At 34.1% G+C, this 26208-nt stretch overlaps 1 protein-coding gene across 3 annotated transcripts in view; it reads right to left on the bottom strand.

Annotated features, from left to right (window-relative positions):
• Positions 1–26208, bottom strand: part of LOC115210223 (collagen alpha-1(XXVIII) chain-like) — a 61944-nt gene that overhangs the window by 26913 nt on the left and 8823 nt on the right. For all 3 annotated transcript variants that reach the window (XM_036501740.1, XM_036501739.1, XM_029778695.2), the window contains exon 2: positions 1996–2023. In XM_036501740.1, coding sequence (XP_036357633.1) covers positions 1996–2023 — 28 coding nt within the window. The remainder of the gene's footprint in view (positions 1–1995; positions 2024–26208) is intronic.

Here is a 26208-nt window from a genome sequence, read left to right on the forward strand (position 1 = left end):
CACACACACATACACACACAAACTTATTTCAAACTTTCCTTCCCCACTCCTCTTATTTTACCATCATATGCATAAAGAGCTTAGCAAAGCAATATTTTACTTAATATTGGCAAAGTAGACAACACGTAGACAACTTCCTAGCTAACCTGAATGCCTATAATCTCTATTACAAACGATTACGCGTTCCCATCACTTTTAACAACATGAACTCCTCTGCACATGGTGACCACATTTCTTTAACTTCCACACACAGGTGACTTCCATACGCGATCTAAACACCTCATACAAGTTGCATTACCTTTGTGAATAGACTTTGAAGGCGTTGTTTTTCAAAAGCATTACACTATGATAGTTATACATCTTTCACTCTTTTACTTGTTTCAGTCATGTGACTGTGGCCATGCTGGAGCACCGCCTTTAGTCCAGCAAATCGACCCCAGGACTTATTCTTTGTAAGCCTAGTACTTATCCTATCGGTCTGTTTTTTGCCGAACCGCTAAGTTACGGGGACGTAAACACACCAGCATCGGTTGTCAAGCGATGTTGGGTGGGGACAAACAGGGACACACAAACACACACATATATACGACGGGCTTCTTTCAGTTTCCGTCTATCAAATCCACTCACAATGCTTTGGTCGGCCCGAGGTTATAGTAGAAGACACTTGCCCAAGGTACCACGCAGTGAGACTGAACCTGGAACCATGGTTCGCAAACAAGCTTCTTAAACACAGCCACTCACACAGGAAACAATCTTACATCATATAAACCCTACAGATAAAAAGTGTACAATTAAAATACTTCAATTTGCTGCAACGTCTGGTGATCTCAGATGACAGTCACTCAAGTATAGCGTCATCAAAATAGCATCCCAAGCATTAGACATATTCTTTAAGGAAAGAATGTACTTCAACTCTTACGAGTTGCTGACCCCATGAGAACTCAAGAAAAACCAATATTAAACTGTCACTCATACTGCTCACACTTGTACGATGATATTTTCTTCACATATTGAAACATATTGGATTGCATTCTAAATATCAGATCGGCCGATTGGTAAAAGCTCCCTCACCAATACTCTCACGACAACTCGGGCTCCGGTACCCGTTGTTTAGTTTCTGAATTCCTTCATTAAATACGATCACTGATGCACTTAACCAGCTAACCGTATACAGCAACTTCCTTTCTCTCACTATCTGTACTGCTTACCACATCGGGCATTAAACCACTTCTTCAAACATTAATCAGCAGAGACACAACCCTTTGTAATTCCCTTCCTACCAGCACCAACTGGATGTAGACACGAACGTCTAGACGTTCAAACTGAACATTAGCGTTATCAAGCTCGCTAGTTTGGGAAGGCCTGCAAAGATTGGGCAATGTCCCAACAATTTGGACTGATGAAGCCTAATAAAAGAAAATTACAGATATAAAGAACTTTTTCTCCGGTGCTTTCTGTTTCTTGCAACTGGCTGCTTTCGTACCGTCTCCACCCAGGAAGTCCAAATTTATTCATCTCTTTTCCTCTTACCCAGTTCTTCTTTTCGACATTACCATCCCGCTGAAATTATATACCCCTTCTCTACACGTCTTTCCTGCAGCCGTTGTCTTAATCACACAAATCTCAGAGAACCAAGGCTTCAGAATCTTTTTTGAGACAGACCAAATGAAAAAAGAATTTTAAAAAACGAGGAAATATAATAAAAATAGTTTATCAACAGGTATTTATTGTGCATTGGAACTTCTTGCAAATGCAACTAAATGTATAATATATCTTCAAATCATATTGGACAGTAAGAGATATTAAAATTGATATATTAAAAAATACAACGGCAAGCAAATAAGAAATAAGAGGAAAAGTAGAAAAAAACAAAGAAATAAAAAAAGCAAAAAGGAATTGCGTATTAAGAACATGAATTTATTCTTTTTGAAAAAAGAAAGAGAGAAAAGCGTAGGAAAACCTTCAAAGGGATTAAAATAATCTCGATTTACTTACGGGTTTTTGGAAAGGCCTTCACAATAATCTGAAATGGAAGATAGAGAACAATGAATGTCAATGACAACGATATATACGCGTATAGTATATTTACATACATACATACATACATACATACATACATACATACATACATACATGCATACATACATGCATACATAAAAACATACATACAAATACACTTCCACTCCCACGCACGCACATATATAAATACATATATATACATACATATACATGCATGCATACCCACACATAGACATCCACCCCACACACATATATTAAAATACATGTACGTACATACATACATACATACATACATACATACATACATACATACATATACATACATGCATACACACACACGTTTACATAACATATATACACAAACAACAACATTTAAAATAAATTAATTAGACGTTAAATTTATAATTAGTTTTAAACGTGTTGAGAAAACTCTTATGCAGAGACCGAGAAGCCATAGAGGTGCTGGCTGAAAATCCGTTTTCAAAAATAGAAAATGTAGTCGAAAAATCTTTCCGTACATACATATGACACAATACGAATCAATGAAAAGGCGGCGAGCTGGCAGAGTGGTTAGCACGCCGGGCGAAATGCTTAGCAGTATTTCGTCTGTCGTTACGTTTTGAGTTCAAATTCCGCCGAGGTCGACTTTGCCTTTCATCCTTTCGGGGTAGATTAAATAAGTACCAGTTACGCACTGGGGTCGATATAATTGACTTATTCCGTTTGTCTGTCCTTGTTTGTCCTCTCTGTGTTTAGCCCCTTGTGGGTAGTAAAGAAATACGTATTTCGTCTGCCGTTACGTCCTGAGTTCAAATTCCGCCGAGGTCGACTTTGCTTTTCATCCTTTCGGGGTCGATTAAAAAAATACCAGTTACGCACTAGGGTCGATATAAACGACTTAATCCGTTTGTCTGTCTTTGTTTGTCCCCTCTGTATTTAGCCCCTTGTGGGCAATAAAGAAATAAGAAACGTTAGCACGCCGGGCGAAATGTTTAGCGTTTTTTTCTTTCGTCTGTCTTTACGTTCTGAGTTGAAAGGTCGACTTTACCTTTCATCCTTTCGTGGTCGATAAATTAAGTACCCGTTGCGTACTGGGGATCGATCTAATCGAAACGGCCCTACCCTAAAATTTCGGGCCTTGTGCCTAGAGTAGAAAAGAATATGAATCAATATGAATCACTTGCAGTTGTGCAGTGATTTTAATTAAGTTTCTATTAGAATTCTTGTTTAATCTTACTCAGACATAATTTTGAAAATAAAATCCACCATGAATGCATTATTAAGATTTCACTCTAATTAAATCGGATGATGTGCACACAAACATAAAGATGTATTTACACACACACACAAAAACGTGTGAATGTGCGCGTGTGTGTGTGTATATATATATATATATATATATATATATATATTGTTATATTTCGGAATGATCATTTTGCCAGTTTAGTCAATAAAAACACACGCACTATATATTTGGTGTTACTCTGCTTCAGAATTATTTATTTTTTACATTAATCTTACATATGTGGCTCCATATATATATATATACAGGAGTTGCTAGAAATAACAGTGAAATCATTAAAATATACACGAACAAAGTTAACATTAAAACATTCGTGGGCAAATTAAATATTTAAAAACTACTAACAAACCAACAAGAGTCGCTAGAAATAACAGTCAAAACATTGTTTGAAACAGACATTTATAAGTTTAAAAAGTGAAGAACGAAAGTTTGCAATACACTCTAGGATTTTATAAAATAAATTATCTTTCTCGTATCTCCTTCTCCACATAAATTCACAAAGATAAGAGTCAACCATGGAACGGTGTGTCCTACACCGTAGTTTGTTTCCGCGCTTTAAAGATGCTCAGGTATTTTCAATTTGTTGAGTATGAGTTCCATCTTTAGAGTTTATAAATCCCCCTCCTTGTGCGCATGCACATCATCTTTGGCTACTATGGAAACAGTTCTTCGCAATCAGCAATGCAATAAGTGCTGCTTCTTTGCTTTGGTTACTATGGAGAACAGAGTTCTTCGCCACGGTGATGTGTAAGATACTCGCTTCTGATTGGCTAAAATACCCAAATTTTGCAAATTTTAAAGGCTAACTTTTTAATTAAGGATTAATAGGGAAAATGAATTTCATTATCATAATTAATATACAAAACTTAATCCATATACCAAATTTGAAAACACTTAGAGCAAAATTGTAATTAATCACGAAAACCACAAAGATTCAGCTTTTTTTCGAAAACTTTTAAATGTGTGTGTTTGTAAGTACATATATTTTTTTGAGAGTGCGTATGTATATGTAAATATACATACATGTATGTATATGTATGTGTGTGTGTGTGTGTGTGTGTGCATATGTCTGTATATATGCATGTATGTGTATGAAAATATACGTGTATATATATATATACATATGCATATATATGTATTATATGTATGTATATATATATATATATTATATATATATATATATATATATATATATATGTATGTATATATGAATGTATGTACATATATGTGTATATATGTATATGTATATATATGTATGTATGCATAGTGACGTGTTTAGATTTTATAAACTTTCGGTAGAACATGGAATAATTCTTTTTGTAACTGTATTTCGAAGAACGTAAATACTATAAATAATAGGATAATAGCATATAATTATTGGATTGAAAAAGCCCTTGAGACGGTATATTTAAATTCAGAGTAACAGACACGTGTTTTGCCACAGTTGTGGTCTTCAATGTATACTTGTGTCACTTCCGAAACAAAATCGAATCCGCTCTTCTGAAGTATTCTTTTAATCTTTTATTCTTTTACTTGTTTCAGTGATTTGACTGCAACCATGCTGGAGCACCCCCTTTAGTTGAACAAATCGACCCCCAGGACTTATTCTTTGTAAGCTTAGTATTTATTCTATCTGTCTCTTTTTGCCGAACCGCTAAGTTACACGGATGTAATCGTAGCAACATCGGTTGTCAAGTGATGGGTGGTGGGGCATACACAGGCACAAATACACACACCACACACACACACACATATATATATATATATATAAATACATATATACGATGGGCTTCTTTCAGTTTCCGTCAACCAAATCCACTCACAAAGGTTTTGTTGGCCTGAGGCTATAGTAGAAGACACTTGCCCAAGGTGCCACGCAGTGGGACTGAATCCGGAACCATGTGGCTGGGAAGCTAGCTTCTTACCATATAGTCGCTCCTGTGCCTATGTATATACGGTTTGTTTATAAATAATCTACTGGTTTCCGCCCATCCATCGATCTCTCTATATATTGCCAATAATTTCTTAAGCTTGGCTTGGAAATGTTTTTTCACAGAACACAAATATTCTTAACTGTTTTTCCGACTAGATTCAAAGATAAATTACAGTTGCATAACAAATACGCGGAGCGCGATTCCAAGAAATAACCACCACAAATAAAAGGCATCTAGTATACTCATTAACTCAGAAGTTTATGCTGTAGACATATATATATATATCCCAAATTTCCATAACCTATAAAACAGCAGAAATAATTTATTGTCAAATTTGCAATTTATATCGCTTTGAATGTTCGGTTGGCCACGGTAATGATTCTGGCATTTCAAAATTTTTGATATCATCGGCTTGCATAAATATCAGTAACAGCCATCATGATCGCTATCACCTGTTGATGAAGACGAGATGTGTTTATGTAATTATAACTAGACATTTCCTTTATAAACAAGGATCCATATCCAAAGAAAGGATATATCGAGTATGTATAGGAGTCTATATTATGCAAACGCAGGCTTTACTCTCCTCCATATTTTCGTCGTGTTACTAAAAATGTGTATACGCCTCGCTTTATTTTATTTATTACTAACTAATATAAATGGTATATACGCATGTATGCGTACGTTTATTGCATGCTTATATGTGCTCATTATTTTGACAATATGCCTCATCATTGTATATGACCCGTGATAAATAAATAAAAATTAAACTATTGCATATTAGCGAGGTAGCCTTTAGGTGGTTGCTCGACATGCTATAAATAGTAGCCAAATTATCCTGAAGATATATCTTACTGTTTCAGCACTCTGCTGTTTGGAACATGTACGTAAACTACTTCCATTCTTACAAATCTCACTTTATTTTCTTGCTTTTAACTCAAGTTTCAATACACTTTACACACTCTTTCGCTATACTTGCATAAACAATTTCTTTCAGCTGCAAATATTTCTTTCTTTTCCTTCCACGGTCAACATTTTTCCACATTTCATTCACATTACAATTTCTATCTTTAAGTAACTTTCACCCTTTCTTTTTCACATAAAATGACACCGAAAAAGAGAAGTCGCCTCGGCCGCCATACTGCAGCAGCAGCGGCGCAAAAGGCGATTATCGCAAACGAGTCCTCCGACAAAAACGCTTTCAGACTTTCACAGAGCGCCTTACGTTCAGCGGAATCACGAGCTGCTGAAAATTTACAACAGCGCAACGCACGCCGAGCAAAAGTGGCTTCATACGATGCTGCTTCCAGGGCTTCAGAGGGTCCGGAAACAAGGCCGAATCGCATGGCCATAAAGGCAGCTGCTGTTGCTGCACAAAGGGCTTCAGAGGACCCACAACAAAGGTCACTCGACTGGCTACAAACGCTGCGGCTAATGCTGCTTCAACATTTTTGGAACATTTACAACTACCGACCACTCACCTTCATACGAACGAGGCGCATTGCACTGCTTCCATGCCTTCTCAACATGCAGACGGCCAGTACATTACCATTGCAAACTTCGCTTCTGCTACTCATGCGACACATTCCCACGACTCAGACCAGCAACCTTCTACATTCCAGTGGAACAGTCGACGGCGCAAGGCTACGCACGGTCTGACGAGTCCAAACAGCCCTTACTGGCATCTACGGGCTTTCAAGTATGAGCCCAACTTCAATTACTCGATGCACGCTGACATAAATATTGGGGAAATGTGCTTCAATTGCCAATTCTGCAATGCTAAAAAGTGAGCTGGGGAACCACCTGCAATGTGCTGCTTAAACGGTAAGGTCAGCTTGCCCCCTCTTCGGGAGCTGCCAGACCCTTTGAAGGAATACTTAATGGTTCCACCTCAAGGTCATTAAAATTCCTTCAACTCATCAGGAAGTACAATTGTGCATTTCAGATGACTTCTTTCGGGGCTAACGTTGTCAGAGAAACTGGTTGGATGCCTACTTCTGAAGGTCCAGGTGCAGTGTGCAACCTCGCATTCAATTCTTACACCATTCTACGAGGGGGAGGAACCCCTTTACACGGCTTTCTTATACACTTACAAATACATTCATTCGCCGTAAACTTATATCAATATTTGCCTGAATAATCATCATAATTCACTGCAGTCATTAACAGTACTTTAAGCAATTCAGCCCCGAGCAATGCCGGGCAATTCTGCTAGTATATATATATATATATATATATATATATATAATATATATAATATATGAAATTAACAATTGAGGATAAATCTTTAAAAGAAATTATCAGTAGTCAGCGTGAAAAACCTCGTAAGAGAAAAAATCCGTAAATTCTTCCTCTTTGAAAATATTCATTTATATAATTGAGGGTACTACTATTCGTAGATACCAACACGCTAAGAGGGACCAATGCGGTCAAAACTACTAAAAATAAACAAAATTTTACCGAATGCAAAACTTCAAAACACATCATTTTAAACACATCGAATCTTTTTTAAAATGATGTGTTTTGAAGTTTTGCATTCGGTAAAATTTTGTTATTTTTAGTAATATATATATATATATATATATATATATATATATAGTGTGTGTGTGTGTGTGTGTGTGTGTGTGTGTGTGTGTGTGTGTGTTGTGTGTTATGTAAAAATGATAGAAAAATCTCATCCGAAATGCCTCCGCCACATACTCAAAATAAACAGGTCCTCACTCATTCCTCAATATTGAAGCTAGGATTACATGAAACCAAGCCATGCTTAAAACGAATCAACTACGATGGACTGGCCATCTTTCCTGTATGGATGATGAGCGCATTCTCAAACAAAAGCTTTATGGTTAGCTTATGTTGGGAAAGAGAATAAATAGTAAGGGGAAGAAGAGAATACAAAGACTCCTTAAAATTAAACACCTATTTATACACCTGTCTTCGTCTTTTGTTTTTATGTAAATTTTAACTACACACACACACACATACACACACACACGAGGTGGTGCTGAAAGTTCCCGGCTTTGGCTAAAAGAAAATACAGGCGAACCAGTTAATTAGGATTTTGTTCAGTATATTCCTCTCTTAGATTCACACACTTATTGGAGCGGTCCTTCAGTTTTTCTAAGCCAATCCTGTAATGAAAAGAAATCGGGGAGGAGGTTGATCCTCCAGTCAGGGCCTTTCGCGATACCCTTAAAGCCAGGAACTTTTCAGCACCTCTCGTATACTTGTGTGTGTGTGTGTGTGTTGAAATATATATTTACATGAATACATATAAATGTGAGCAGACATGCATACGTATATTTACATGCACACACACACACATACGCACACACGCGCACACACACACAAATAGGCATGCACATATATATTACATGTTCTCACATACATACACGAATGATTATACATATAACACATATATAAATAAATTAGGAACCGCTTCCGAATCTCGTCGATGTTGGCGTCTCAAAGCAGTCTTTGATGAGATAAAAAGTTTCCTTCTATGCAACAGTAACAGACGCAGAGAAGTAAAGGACTGAATTAACAGCATAAACAGAGAGGGAAGGAGAAGGAACTTTCAACTGAAAATGCAGAGTGGGATATTTTAGTATTTCGTCATCCTGGCAGATACACTAACCATTCAATCGACTATTAAAGTGAAGGTCATTGTAACAAGACGCTTCATGTAGAAACACCCTCCCCCTTTCATTGGTGGTTATGCTTAAACAGAGAGGAAAGTACGTTCGTTTGAATTGCTCTTTGTATGCACTCTCATAATTTACCACCAAGCATTTAATTATGCACCTACACACACACGCACACACACACACACACACACACGCACACACATACAGACACACATATATACATACCCATAAGTTTTCTCTCTCCCCCTCCCCCCTCTCTATATATTATGTGTGAGTGCGTACATATATGTATATTTATGTGTGCGTATATATATATATATATATATTTACTTGTTTCAGCCTTTAGTCGAGCAAATCGACCCCAGGACTTATTCTTTGTAAGCCTAGTACTTATTATATCGGTCTCTTTGCTGAACTGGTAAGTTACGGACACACACACACACACACACATATGCATATAGGCGTAGCTTTGTGGTAAGAAGTTTGCTTCCCAACCACGTGGTTCCGGGTTCAGTTCCACTGCGTGGCACCTTCCGCAGTTGTCTTCTATTATAGCCTCGGGCTGACTAAAGCCTTGTGAGTGGATTTGCTAGATGAAAACTGAAAGAAGCCCGTCGTATATATATGTATGTATGTGTGTGAGTGTATCTGAGTCTGTGTTTATCCTCCCAGTTACCGCTTGACAACCGATGTTGGTGTGTTTAAGTCCCTGTAACCTGGCGGTTCAGCAAAGATCCCGATAGAATAATTGCTCCTGATGTCGATTCGTTCGTCTAAAACCCTTCAAAGCGGTGCTCCAGCCTGTCCGCAGTCAAATGACAGAAACAAGTAAAAGAATAAAAGATTAAAAAATATAATAAATGCAGTCAAAACACGGAGCTACAAAGAAAAAGTACGAATATCAGAAGACGAAAGCTAGTCGGGCTGACGTGGATTATAAAAGCATACGATACGGGAAGTTTAACGAAATGGGGCTAATCTATTTTTATATTTAATATCACTTGGAGTTAATACAACCAACTGATTGTTACTAGAGATGAATCAATTATTAATACAGACAGTAATTAATTAATTAATTAATTAATTGTAGGATCTTTCCTAGATGTTCATTTGAATTTTTATAAACAAGGGCGTTTGAAAATTATACATGGAATATAATACCATATGATATACAATACAGTATAATTATAAACATACATAGATTACATACACACACACATATCTATATATTCATATGTATGCATATACATGTATACACACGCACAGACATAGACATATATTAACATAAATACATTCATGCAAGTTAAACCGTATTACAAATGTAAATATTATAATTTATGCGAGAAAAATTATGTTTGTTTAAACTATCGAGGGGGTTTCTACTTGTTGGTAATGTTCATAGGTTTATAATGTCGGGTTGAACTGTGCGTGCGGTGCCTGCAAGAAGAGATGAATTCACAAACGTTGTTTCATAAAGCGTGTTGAACAAACAGGACTTAATTTTTCTCTAATGTACATAATTGACACTGTTTTTCATTATGGTTGTACGGTTTGTCTCTTGCACTATATGTTGATTTGAGAGTAAGAGGTCTTTAGTTGACAGGCGTATGCCGGTAGTGAAGTGGGGGATTTACTATTTCTGTATTTAAGCGCAAAGAAGCGTAGTATCTTTTTCAAATGGTTCACAGTAAAACCCACATGCAATTATAATCCAGAGCAGGTTTCTAAACCAGTTCTTTGGTATTAGAAAACATAGGTTACTGCCACTGCGCTTGAAATTAGATGGGAAACAAGTATTGTTTTGGTGACTGTTTCTTAATTTGTTTACGCTTGAAAATGTAACTGCTTGAGTGGAGTTTCTTTTGTTGAGAGCAAAATGTTGCGTCTGTCTATGTCGAACAATTTATAGCATATCTAGTGTTTTAGGAAGTGTATACCTAAGAGCCTAAAAACGTTGTTTTAAAGGCTGGGTTATACCAGTTAAGTGATGTCTTTAGATTTCTTTGTCAAAAGAATTAGTTACATTTTGTATATATTTTGTCTCTCTGACTACTTTTCGGTAGTGCATCATTCAGTGGCACGCTGATTCATTGAAAACTTTTTTTATCGAAAGCAATGAAAATATTATTTGTGAAGTATTTTAGATCAGTTTTTTAAAGAATATTTCTCAGGGGGATTGATTGTTTGTTTATGTGAAAGAAAGAAAAAGAGGAAAAAGAAACTGCGTCTTATTACGATTTTTATGTAGGCTAAATATGTTATTTGATAAGGTTAGCATTACACCAAGAAACTTCATTCATTTTTTTACTCTATACGATAAGGATTTTAAATCCTAATTGTTTGAAAAAAAGGTGGAGATATTTCCGAAATCTCTCTGCAAATTTAGGGGACATTCTTGTTAATAACAACAATCCGTCGTCTTGGTACAGACCTCTTTTTATGAATGGGAAATTCACTTTCATTTTGTGTAAAACATGCACTTTGTGTGAAATATATAAGCCAACTAGGAAGATGGCTTTTGCAGAGTCCTTGCGATCCCAAACTAACGTTGAAAGGATCGAGAACACTGCTATCTTTCTTTATCCATTTGCTATTATTATGGAATAATAAAGCTTTATGGGTTTAACTATATGGTTTCGATTTGGGTGGATATGATGTTGATGATATTGCCAGCATGGTAAATGCATCCGAAAGTTTCATTTGGTAAATGGAACCACAGTCACAAATGTCGAACTGAAGGGGAAAACACTTGCCAAAGATCACAAGAATTTCGAACATTTCCAAAGTGGCGTTTTGGAAATATTTTTAATAGGTTGTATAGAATCTAATGTCGTTGTGGTGATTATGCCAATGTCAGACTTTTGCAGTTCTCACCGTTTGTTCTTACTGTCCTGTTTTTGTTACAACTTTAACCCTCCGCAAAAAATCCCAAATTTAATTTAATTTAATTTGTTTCGCAGGAAGGACTGTTTTAACGAAGTCGCGTCTTATCCCTACCTTCGTAACGCGGAGTAGATAAAACAGGGGACAACTGATGAAGGGAATGTTCTTTATGTTGCTAGTCTCGTTTCTCTATTTACTTTTTCGTTGTTCGAAAAAAGTTCGTATTCCATGCTTTTGTTTTTTATGTTCTCGTTTCTCATTTTATTCACGTTTTTTCTGACGTCCTGTACCCATATATGCATGTATATAGACATATATATATAGGCATGTACATGGATGTCTGTATATATGCATATATATGTATATATATATATATATATATATATATATATATATATATATATATATATATATATATATATATATAATATTATATATATATATATATATATATATATATATATATATACATACATACATATATATATAGCATAGACAAATATATATATATATTATACATATATATTGTACATATCTATCTACTATCTATCTATCTATCTATCTATCTATCTATCTATCATCTATAATATATATCAGGTTATCCCATAAGTTCTCTCCGATTTTACCTTTTTTAAAACTGAATGAAATTTAATAGTATTTTATTATGTCTAATAGAATTAAAAATTATTTTTATACATTTGTCTACATTTAAACTAATTAAATATCATTTTACAGAATAATAGAATTAAAATTTCTTTGATTAAAACCTTTTCTAACATGGAAGTATCCAAAGAGCATTTGAGGCACATAATGCTCTATGAGTACAAAAAAGGAAACTCTGCAGCCGAAGCCACTCGAAGCATACACTCAGTTTATGGGAAAGAATGTTTGAATGAAAGAACTTGCAGAAGATAGTTTGCAAAATTCTTTAGTGGAGATTTCAGCCTTGAAGATGAAGATCGAACAGGACGTCCAGTTGAGTTTGATGATAAGCTCCTTGAGGCATTACTTGAAGAAAAACCTGCATTATCAGTTGAAGAATTGGCGATAAAGCTTAGTTCAAACCATACAACTGTTCATCGTCATCTTCAACAACTTGGAAAATGGGTACCTCATGAATTGTCCAAAAGCAACCGCAAATCCCGAGTTGACATCTGTTCTTCTCTCCATTCTCGCGAACTCATTTCACCCTTTTTCGATAGACTTGTGACTGGTGACGAAAAGTGGATCTTCTATCGAAATGTTAAACGTCGTTAACAGTGGCTTGGTAAAAGGGAAACAGCTCAACCGCAACCGAGAAGGGAACTTCATGGAAAAAAGTTCTTCTCTCTATCTGGTGGGATCGCAAAGGAGTAATTCACTTTGAATTGTTACCACCTAATGCAACAATCAATGCTCAAATCTACTATGAGCAATTAGAGCGTTTGGACCAAGCTTTGAAGAAAAAAAGACCCGCTTTAGTGAATCGAAAGGTAGTGATGTTTCATCAGGACAATGCGCGACTCCACACTGCAAAGATCACATCACAGAAGATCGAAGAGCTTGGTTGGGAAAAAATTCCTCATCCACCTTATTCTCCCGACCTTGCTCCTTCAGACTACCATTTGTTTCGTAGTTTACAGAATCATTTGGAGGACATAACTTTCGCAAGCCAGGAGGAGGTCGAAACTTACATTTCAGAGTTCTTCGCTTTGAAACCAAAAGAGTTTTACATTGATAGGATTAAAATGCTTGTAAATAGATGGAAGGAAGTCATAGATAATCAGGGAAAGTAAATTGATGATTAAATATCAATTATATATAACATTTGATCACTTATTTTCTTTATTCAAAACTTGTGGGATGACCTGATATATATATATATATATAATATATATTGTGTGTGTGTGTGTACATATACACATATACATATATAAACATATATATATATATATGTGTACATACATATATTTACATATATACATAGTTGTAAAATAAAATATGTTGTATATAAAGCTACTATTACAACACATGAACTTTCTAGGTTTCATTGTATTGGTTGCACGCAGACCCCCCCCTCTTAAATTACGTTTGAATACTCATAAATCATCTTTTAATGATCCTCGGAAAGAAAGTAGTAGTAGTTTATCCAAAAAGGTATTCTCTCTTTTATTCTTTTACTTGTTTCAGTCATTTGACTGCGGCCATGCTGGAACACCACCTTTAGTCCAGCAAATCGACCCCGGGACTTATTCTTTGTAAGCCTAGTACTTATTCCTATCAGTCGCTTTTGTCGAACCGCTAAGTGACGGGGACGTAACACACCACCATCGGTTGTCAAGCAATGCTGGAGGGACAAACACAGGCACACAAACATATACATACATATATATATATATATATATATATATATATATTATATATATATATATATATATATATACATATATACGACAGGCTTCTTTCAGTTTCCGTCTACCAAATCCACTCACAAGGCATTGGTCGGCCCGAGGCTATAGCAGAAGACACTTGCCCAAGATGCCACGCAGTGGGACTGAACCCGGAACCATGTGGTTGGTTAGCAAGCTACTTACCACACAGCCACTCCTGCGCCTATGGCAACTTAAATGACATAACATGAATAACTCAATTTCTTGGAATATTGTTTCTTCTGCCCCTTCCTATACGATTAGAAATAGAACTTGTCTTTTATGCCTAGAAGAGTCTTATATAATTATGAAAAGGAATGGTTTCATCTTAAATTCAAGAGATGAAAGAGCTTTTTCTGCTAAACGTCCAAATGTCTTTTCATTAACCTTAATTAGCCTTATTGATTACCTCGTTTCCATTTTTAATTAGTTCTTATTATACTCTTAGGTGTATGTGTATGTATGTCTTCTCTGTGTGTGCATGTATATATGTACTTTCTTTGGTGCATATGCATGTATGTATGTGTACATGTGTGTATGTATAAATTCGTATATATATATATATTATATATGTGTGTATATGTATGTATGTGAGTGTATGCATATGTATGTGTCCGTGTGTATGCATATATACATATGTGTGTATGTTTGTATGTATGTATATATATATGTCTTTGTATGTGTGTATATATATTACTTATATATAAGCATGTATATATGTGTGCGTGTACATATTTATGTATGTGTGTGTATGATATATGTATATTTATGTGTATGTATGTGTGTGTATATATATATATATGTGTATGTGTGTGTGTATGTATGTGCGTGTATATATATATATGCGTCTTATGTGAATACGTACTTTATTATTTTATTTTACTTGTTTGTACTTTATTATTATTTTACTTGTTTGTATCTTCCCTTACGCACTTGTACGTGTATGTGTGACTGTATGCATGTGTGTGTTTGTATGTGTGTGTATGTGTGTGTATGTGTACGTGTGTATGTGTACGTGTGTATGTATAAATGTATGACTGTATATCCTTATGTGTTAAGTGTATACATTTTTTCTATCACTTGTAAATTTATTCGTTTTTGTTCCTATTCTTTTTTCATTATCTCCCCTACCCCGAGCTAGTTTTTGAGTAAGGTAACTCTCTTGAATACACCGACCGGTCTTGTCCGTGATTGTTGCTTTTTATTTGTTAAGTTCTTTCTGGTTTTCTCCCTGCTTGTATGTAGATTTTTGCTTAAATGTTGTATCTTTTTCAAACATATCAGCTTTAAGCATCTTTTATATATATATATATATATATATATATATATATATATATATATATATATATATATATATATCGTTTTTCAATATTAATATGTAAACGTATAACTCTCTGTGGCTCTTTTTCTGCTAGTGAACCTGTTGCGTTATATTCTACTATACACACGTAACCTTGTTTACATTATACTTCGTCTCGACCCGTTACTATTTCTCTAAACATATCCGTTAGATTTCTATTTTTATGTTATAGTTTACTGCACATATAGACTTGCATACACATTGATATGTCTCTTTCGTTTTCGTCTCTCTCACTATTCTTATTGTTATTATCTTTCCCCTTTACAACTTGTTTGTAAATATCTGATTTTTTCCGTTCACCCTATCTGTATTCTCCCTTATTTTATTTTATTTTATTTTATTTTATTCTATTAAACCCTTTTTGATGTTCTCCCAAAAATTCCTCACACTGCTGAGAATGACAATGCATAAATTTAATTATAATTACTATGATTATAATTTTTTCTTACATATTTGTATTGTCTTTCGAAACGTGCGTATGTATTGAATCCAATTTTGTATTAAATCTAATTTTGATTCAACATCTTTTTCCTCCTTTTTTATACTTCTCTATGGTATATTTATACCTATAACGAAATTTTTCAACTATCATTTTCATATTCTTATTATTTGCTCTGGCTATTTTTTATGAATATGATGAATCTTTATTAGAAATCATTTTTCTCTCTTTTTGGATCTCTCAAAAAGTTTGAATTGTTTCTTTTGTGAACTTATATATATGTGTGTATGTATATATATAGATATATATATATACGTATTAATATATATGTATGTATATATATACATGTATACATATATATATGTATATATGTATATATATATATATATATACATACAGTATATATATGTATTATTGTATATATATATATATATTATATATATATACATACCCGCAGAGGCACTCGGCGTTGCCCGGGAATAAATTCTTCCTTACATATTGGAAGAAAAAAGCAAATATATTGTATAGAAATATTTTATTCTAAATTCAATTCTTTAATTGAGAAATCAATTCTGAATTCATAATACAAAGCAATAATGATAATAATAATAATAATAATAATAATAATAATAATAATAATAATAATAATAATAATAATAATAATAAACGAAAATACAAAATTTACCAGTTTTATGAAAGGAAATAAATTCTACCACGTATGTTGCAGGAAATTATGTAAGAGCTTCTGGGTAAACAACATTCTTTGTTTTCTGGTTTGGAGCATAGACAAATGAGTCTTGCAAACTACCTACCTCGGAGCAGCCAACATAGTTGACCATGAGAAAAGCAAGCCAGTAGATTTCAAAGACTGACCTTGAGCTTTATTAATAGACATTGCAAAGCGAAGTTGCATTGGGAATTTTGTTCGTTTGAACTCAAATGGCATGTCTTGATTGGTTTGATTGGAATTCTTGGAACAAAAACCTCTTCCCCAGAGTCACATCCAGTGATGATGGTAGCGTCTGTCACTTTAGGTGATAATGTCTTCACAATCAACCATGTCGCATTTTATCATTTAGGAGGATCTAAATTTCTTAGAAATATCATTGGGACTCCTACCTTCAGAAAAAGTTTATGTGGAGGAATTCCAGGTGGCTCAAGAAAATTAAGGAAATCTATTGGGTAATGGACAGCTTGATTTTCATCAACTGATTTGTGCTTCTTAATGACTGTTGATATTCATTAATTCATGGTTAATTCTTGCCACTGTCTCATTTTTTTGAGTATGAATTCCTCTTTCACGCAACCATTTATGTGAATTATAATTATTACTTAATTCTGGTAATATCCTGTTCTTCAATCCAGCTGGGGAATTCACTATGGTAGCAATGTGAGCCAAACTGATATCACCATTCCCATCAAATAGTATTTTCCTGTTTCCTAATTGGGGGAGCCAAGTTGAAAACTGTTTTGCACATTGGTCCCCATGTAATGAAGCTCGCACGTTAGTATTGAAGGAGAATTTCAGTACTTTATTCCATAGGTGTGAAGATTTCATGCATGCTTTTATTTTATCAGATGTTGTTCGTCTCAGAAGGACTGGTAATGTCTGTCTGAAGTCTCCTGATAAAACTAATGTAACTCCTCCCATAAATTGAATGTCACCTTTGATGTCCTATAAGGTCATACCAATAGGTTCCATTCACCTCTATGTGACATGGTGCATTCATCCAAATGATAACGTGGCATTAGCACAACACTTCTGGTGAACCTAAATCTTTGCTTATGTTACAAATTGGACTGTCACTTGTGATCAGGTTTACGGGTAATTTAAAAGCAGAATGAGCTGTTCATCCTCCTGGAAGAATGGTGGCAGCAAAGCCAGACAATGGTACAGCAACTGCAATTTTTTTGTTGCCTTACTTTAGAGCATCAAGAAAGAAAATTCCTCTGCTTTTTTCTGACGATTGTGGAACGCCGCACGCACACACAGAGATAGACACACGCACACATGCACACACATGGATACATATACATACAGTATCAAACATCAGATGAAATGGACGCGTGTGAGTGTGTGTGAGAGAGAGAGCGAGTGAAGGGGTGTGTTGTCATGTATACGTACATACATAAATAAATTGGCATACATCTTTCTTGCATGTATATGTGCGTGGAGAGAGAGAGAGAGAGAGAGAGAGAGCCACTTAGATATCACTCTCTTTCTCACACACATACATACAAAAAGTTGTATGCATAAGTATTTATGTATGTACGTATACATGACAACACACGCCTTCACTCACTCACACACAGACTCACACACATACATAAATGTATACAAACGTTTGCGTGTGTGACTGACAACAAATACATAGAGCTGAACACAGCGGGAAAAAGAAAATAAATAAAAAGTTTTTACGTAAATGAACGAAATATGCGATATTTGTTAAATAAAGAAATGAAACCTGGAGTGTGTATGCGTGTGTGTGTGTGTTTGTGTGTTTGTGTGTGTTTGTGTGTGTGTGTGAGAGAGAGAGAGAGAGAGAGAGAGAAGATTGAAAACAATGCATAAGATAGACATGAAATGAAAAAATCGTATAAATAAAAGCAGGTTAAAAACTATCTTGTACCGAATAATTAAATTTATGAACTTAATAAATATTTCTTTCAGTAATTTATCGTTGTTGTTTACAAATAGAGAATTAAAACTTAAAATGAAAATATTAAAATTAGACAGGGACAGACTTCGCCGTTTTTATGTCAGTACCGGAAGTTGACACTTAGAAACCTTTTTAAAGAAGTGAATCTAATTTAATAATATTCCGAGGTATATTTGTAGAGAATTTCATTAAAAAATATCCATTCTCTTGAAAGTTAAGTCGTATTGAAGTGGACTCCGGCGAATTTTCAGAAGTTCCTCACCCCCTCTTAAAACACATACCCCTAAAAAATTTGTATATTCGGAATCTACATGAAATAACACATATTCGTAGAAAATTTTATTAAAAAATATCCATTTTACTGAAAGTTATGATCATCCAAATATGGTGGAGGGCAGCAATTTGTAGCTATGCCGACAAATTTGATACTTGGCATGGTTGTATATGTTTACAGAAATACACAAGTGCAGAAGATAGCAAACAATCAAAATAACTTGGTAACGGAAATTATGTTTCTTAATACGACGGGCAGAAAGGAAATAAGAAATTTTAACGGAAAATAAAGTATTGAATGTTTTGAGGCAAAATGTGTCACTCAGTGAACCAAAGAGCCAGTGTCGAAGGAACCAGAAAGAAACCGTCAACAACAGAAAAACACAAAACCGTACGGATTGAAGTGAAATTTATGAAGATACTTCTGTCAGTAAATTATAAAATTACTTACATCAGTAATTGTGAACTTCTTTCTGTCAGTAATTTGTCGTTGTTTGTTTGTAAATACCGATTGAAAACTTACAGTGAAAACAATAACATGGAAGTTAATCAATGGCGCATGAAAATTAAAAGTGAAAAGAATAGCGTCTGAAAAATGAAAGTGAAAACAAGAGATATAAATAGAGAGAGATGGGTAGAGAGATATACATAAAGAGATATGTTACGTCACTGACGCTAGAAAACCGAAGGTAAATATTTTAAAAACTTTCAAAGATGTGAATATAATATAAAAAGGAATATTTTTTTATTTTTTTTGATTATTTTTAATAATAAAATCATATATATATATATATATATTATATATATATATATTATATATATATATATATATATATATATATGTATGTAATATATATATGTATGTATGTATGTGTGTGTGTGTGTGTAACAATTGCAGCGTGTAAGGTGCTTATAAGCCATTAAGAAACAAAAAAAACCCCGTTAGATTCACTTTAAATTTAATTTGCCAAAATAAGCGACGAAAATATTTTGGCAAATCAAACTTAAATGTTGAAGTGAATCTAATGATTTTTTGTGTTTCTTAAATGGCTTATAAACACCTTCCACGCTGCAAGTTTTTTCGTTCCAACACACGATCTCAGATCAGGTCTTTTGCTATGCAATACATCTCCGTAATATATATATATCTATATATAGATATATATATATATATATATATATATATATATATATATATATATATTTATCAATATAGGGTAGCAAAAAAATTCAAGAAAAATTCAAGAAAAATTTTCTGCAACCAGCGGTCAAGTGAGAAAATAGAAATAGTCACAGACTATATAATATATTCAACAAAATATATTCGTTTGGTGACTTTGCTGATGAAACAAGCCAATCGCAAACGGATTTAATTTAATTTAATTAAGTTCGATTGAGTAAAAATTGTTGAAACCTTGCAGGGTACAAAGTTGAAAGGGATAAATGTTTTTATTTCTCCTTTAGCTTTCAGAATTACTACTATTTTTGCGGTTTGAGTTTGGCTGCTCTTTTCAAGTGAGTTAAAAGACCTGTTAGGGTCATTGCTTAATACTTTGTTGAATATATTATATAGTCTGTGACTATTTCTATTTTCTCACTTGAACGCTGGTTGCAGAAAATTTTTCTTGAATTTTTCTTGAATTTTTTTGCTACCCTATATTGATAAATTAATAATTTTTGACTAATTCTGAAATTGTATCAGCAGTTTATATTTGCTGCTGAGTAGTTGGCGCGGTTACGTTGGATTTCGAAAAATTAGGATATATACTATATACTATATATTATCTCTAATCTTATTTTATATATTTATACTGTGAAATTTGATTTAATACTCAATTGAATTTTTCCCTGTAAGTTTGGAGTTACACTCCTAATATATTATAATATATATATATATATATATATATATATATAATATATATATATATATATATATTATATATATATATATTAAAAGCAGCAGAAATTCAACAAAACCTGTTACTCGGAGTTTCACGTTCGCGTTCATATATATATATATATATATATGTATGTATGTATATATTATATAGACACACAAACATCATTTCTTGAGTAATCACCTTGGGTCAATTCCCTGAACACTTTGGGGCTGTAAGCGACGAACAGGGAGAGCTTTTCATCAAAATCTCATGATCATGGAAGAGTGCAATCAAGGGCTTCGGCACAAAAATATGATGGCAGACTGTTGTTGGAATATCAAACGAGATTGCTCTTAAGAAGACCTCAAACTTAGGGCCCACAACCGCAAATTTTTACCTTAACAAAACTTACTTGAACTTTGCGGTCCATCCTTATCAATTGTTTTGAATTGCCTGTCATCTTTATATCGAAATATATGTTAATTTAAAGTAACAAGTATTTGTGCATATTCACACTTGACTATTATGGATAACTGTTTCTGATTTGACAAGCGGTGACAAAGACTCAACTCCGCACAAGTGATTTTTGTTTTGCCTTTACCCAGCTTTAATGGATATTGTGATGCACTAAGCGTTTTCGTGAATACATAAAGAATATTTTTGCCAAGACTATTGTTTTGAACCTAGTTTTAAGACAGTATGAATACAAATATCCGATATGTACCATGTCGACATTGGAGATATCCAAATTTCGCGAGAATAAAAGAAAATGTTGAATTGGAAAATAACTAGAACTTACAACGTAAAACTAACTCCAGATTTGAATTCAGCGCACTCAGATTAGGTAAGAACAAGTGCTGGTATCAATGCAACAAGAATTTAATTCTCCAGTGTAATATATGTTACATATTTGTAATATATGACATATGTAAGATACGTTTTGTATATATATTGTATGTAGGTTACATATCACAAGCTAAATATACACAGACATTACATTTATTGATCCAATTAAGGCGTAAAGCCAGCAATTTTGATGAGAGGAGGATAGTATGAATGACACCAGTACTTGACTGATACTATATTTCATAGACGTCTGAAAGAGTCAAAGCTGATATCGTTAGAAAGTCAAAGCTGATATCGGTGGAATTTGAGCTCAGTAAGTAAACAGTCGGAAAATATAACATGGATCATAAAAATATTCTTCATATATTATTCGATCTGTTGATTTAATCACCTCAAACTAAGGTTGTTGGTTCGATTTCATTGCGTATTTTATTTCAAGTTGGTTCAGTTTAGTCAGCTGAAAATGAGAACCAGCCAAGTTCTAGTGCAGCCCTCTATCTATCCAAATGTCACGTACGCGCTATTCTATTGGTGACGTGCGTGGGAGAGCCGAGAGGGTGACTGCTTGCTCTCGACTACACACTCGCCCAAAAATAATTAAAAAAATTATGGCACATGCTGCCAGGGCTTACTCGCTCGTGACGTCTTTATATATGTATCGTATATACAAAATCCTTTCAACTATAGGAACAAGGCCTATTATTTTAGGGTAGGATTAAGTCGATTATATCGACCCTAGTACTTAACTGATACTTGATTTATCGACCCCGAAAGGATGAAAAAGAAATGTCTACTTCGGCCAAATTTGAACCCAGAACGTGAAGACAGACAAAATGCTGCAAAGCATTTCGCCCGACAAACGATTCTGCCAGCTCGATTCTGCCTTTGTGTCATATATATACATATAGATAATAGTATATACATTCTCTACGCAATACACACACACACACACACACACATATATTATGTATATAATATCTATAAATGTATAGAAATATGCATTTATACATTATATACACAATATACATCACACACACACATATGTTTGTGTGTGTGTATGTATATATATAAATATATATGCTTTCGGTGCGAATGTTTTTTTTTTATTACGGCGCTGTGATTTACAATCCTGTAAATAATAATAATGGTATTTTAATATAAGCTTAAAGATTATGGTAATCACCATGCAATCACTAAGGAAAATAGTCTAATAAAGGGGCATATAAGCCCTCAACAGAAAAAAGAGGGCTTATATGCCCTTTGTTAGACTATTTTCCTTAGTCATTGCACGGTAATCGCCATCAGCTTTAAGCTTATATTAAAATACACACACACACATATATATATATAATATATATACATATATATATATATATATATATATATTATATATATATATATTATTATATATATATATATATATATTATATAATATATATATGTATGTACAACACCACATGTATATATTTCTAAAAGTGTATAAATATATACATCTATATATCGTCTGGAAAAAAACATAAATCCGGAAACACTACGCACTAAGATGGAGAGCAGTATATATTAATCACCGGGAAGACCGGTTTATGGGATTATCTTAGGTTTCTCGTCCATTAAGGGTTTAGCTTTATGGCGCATCGACAGATCCTAAAATCTGTTGGCCCAAGACCTAGGGTTCCCGTAATCCCATAAATTGGCCTTCCCCATTTTTTATATCTATCTATCAATCAATCAATCTATCTATCTATCTATCTATCTATCTATCTATCTATCTATCTATCTATCTATCTATCTATCTATCTATCTATCGGTATATATATATATATATGTATATATTTATATATGATTATATGTATATGTGTATGTGTATGTGTGTGTATATATATATATAGTGAGGGCGCGTGGCTTAGTGGTTAGGGCATTCGGCTCATGATCGTAAGGTTGTGAGTTCGATTCCCGGCGACGCGTTGTGTCCTTGAGCAAGACAATTTATTTCACGTTGCTCCAGTCACTTAGCTGGCAAAAATGAGTTGTACTTGTATTTCAAAGGGTCAGCCTTGTCACTCTCTGTGTCACGCTGATTATCCCCGAGAACTACGTTAAGGGTACACGTGTCTGTGGAATGCTCAGCCATTTGCACGTTAATTTCACGAGCAAGCTGTTCCGTTGATCGTTTCAGCTGGGACCCTCGTCGTCGTAACCGGCGGAGTCTTATTATTATTATATATATATATATATATATTTGTATTTACATTTATATTCATATTTATATATATGTATGTATATGCGTGTGTGTGTATTTATGTGTGCGTGCGTGTGTGTGCGTGTGTGTGTGTGTGTGTGTGAAGACACCTGGCTTAGTGGTTAGAGCATTCGACTCACGATTGTAAGGTCCTGAGTTCAATTATCGGTGACGCGTTGTGTCCTTGAGCAAGACATTTTATTTTACGTTGCTCCAGCTGGCAAAAATGAGTTGTACCTGTATTTCAAAGGGCCAGCCTTGTCCCACTCTGTGTCACGCTTAATCTCCCCGAGAACCACGTTAAGGGTAAACGTGTCTCTGGAGTACTCGGCCAGTTGCACGTTACTTTCACGAGCAGGCTGTTCCGTTGATCTATCAGCTGGGTTCCTCGCCGTCGTAACCGACTGAGTGCCACATAATATATATCTATATATATATATATATATATAATATTATATATATATATATATATATGTGTGTGTGTGTGTGTGGTGTGTGGTGTGCGGTTATATATATATGATTATATATTACATGTATATATATATATATATATATATATATATATATATATATATATATATATATTCTCATACTAAAGTATATACAGATTTCACATTTGATATTACTGAAGGGAAGAAGAGTTATTTATAGATGCTTATCAATACAGGATTCCATTATTCTATATTATCTAAGTATATGAACTTTATTTGGAATACAAGACAATATAACGGATTTTACATATGAATATTATGAATTATTACAGAAGACTAACCAAGGAAGTATATATGGACTTAGACTCTCATCAAAACAGTAATTTTTAATTTTTAATTTATTTTTCAAACAAACACCATTTTATAGTTTTACTTCAAATTTTTAAAAAGCTACCATTCGATATGTTATACAAAATTCAAATTATATATCTCTGAAGAGCAGAAGAGTTGTCTATAAATGCTTATCAATATAGGATTTCATTACAGGGATAGCACTTCTGTGAAACGATCGTAAGATGCTTTAAATACTTAATTCAAAATTTTTAAACTGTCATATACATTATATATTTATACTTATACATGTTTACATATATTTTTATTCATATTTATAAGTTTAATACAACAATTATTTCACACACGGATATATCTTTCTGAAGAATTTTCTAATATTGATTTCCTGATAATAATAATAATATATATATTTGACACACAAACTGCTGCATTGATAAGGGGCAACAACCCTGAAACGTCGTCTGTAGCTGTCTGACTGGCAGGATGAAGCGGCTGACCTCCCTTGTTCGAAGGTTTATAATGGACGCAGTTTGTGTGTCAAATAGCTAGCTTAAGGCGATGGCCTCATGGAGGTAATCAGCGACAATTTTAGTCTTATATTTATAAGACTGCCATATTAGTATGGCGATAACTATTAATTTCCAGTAACGCTGCCGTAATCTTTTTTAGAGAGACTTAATCATTTTAATATTTCTCTCTCTCTCTCTCTCTATATATATATATATATATATATGTATGTATGTATGTATGTATGTATGTATGTATGTATGTATATATATATAATACATATACAGAGAGAGAGAGAAAGAAGAGAGAGAGAGAAAGAGAGAGAGAGAGAGAGAGAGTGTGGGAGAGAGAAATTTCGATGTTGTTTTTGTCTATCAAATGATTTGACCCGAGACCGTGTATTGAAACTGAAACAATTACACAATGGGAGAAGTATTTTGATTATACAACTTATGAAGCTGTTAAAACGTCTGACGAGGATATATTCGTCGCATAGCAATAACCTTGCTACTGACATAGTTCCACTGCAATTGTTCATGACCCTGGTAAGAGCGAGTTCGTATAAAATTCATGCTTTGATACATTTTCTCTTATTCTCTAATAAATTTATTTACTTATTTATAATATTTCTTTTACTTGTTTCAGTCATTGTACTGTGGCCATTCTGGGCCACTGCTTTGGAGGGTTATAGTAGAAAGAATCGATCCAAGTACTTATTTTTAAAGCGTAGTGTTTGTTCCATTGTTACAATGACGTATGCAAAACCAGTTACAGTGACGTAAACAAACTAGCCCCGGTTAACAAACACACACACACACACACACACACAAACACACTCACAACGGGATTCCTTCCGTTTCCGTCTACTCACAAGGCTTTGGTCTGCCGGGGTCTATAATAGAAGACACATGCACAAGGCACCACGTGATGGAACTGAACCCAACACCATCTGTTTGGGAAGCAAACTTCTTTCCACACGTTTACTTTTGAGCTTTCCTTTTGAGCTTAGGGACACATTTATTTGGTCA

Source organism: Octopus sinensis, linkage group LG4, assembly GCF_006345805.1.
Source record: "Octopus sinensis linkage group LG4, ASM634580v1, whole genome shotgun sequence".
NCBI lineage: Eukaryota > Metazoa > Mollusca > Cephalopoda > Octopoda > Octopodidae > Octopus > Octopus sinensis.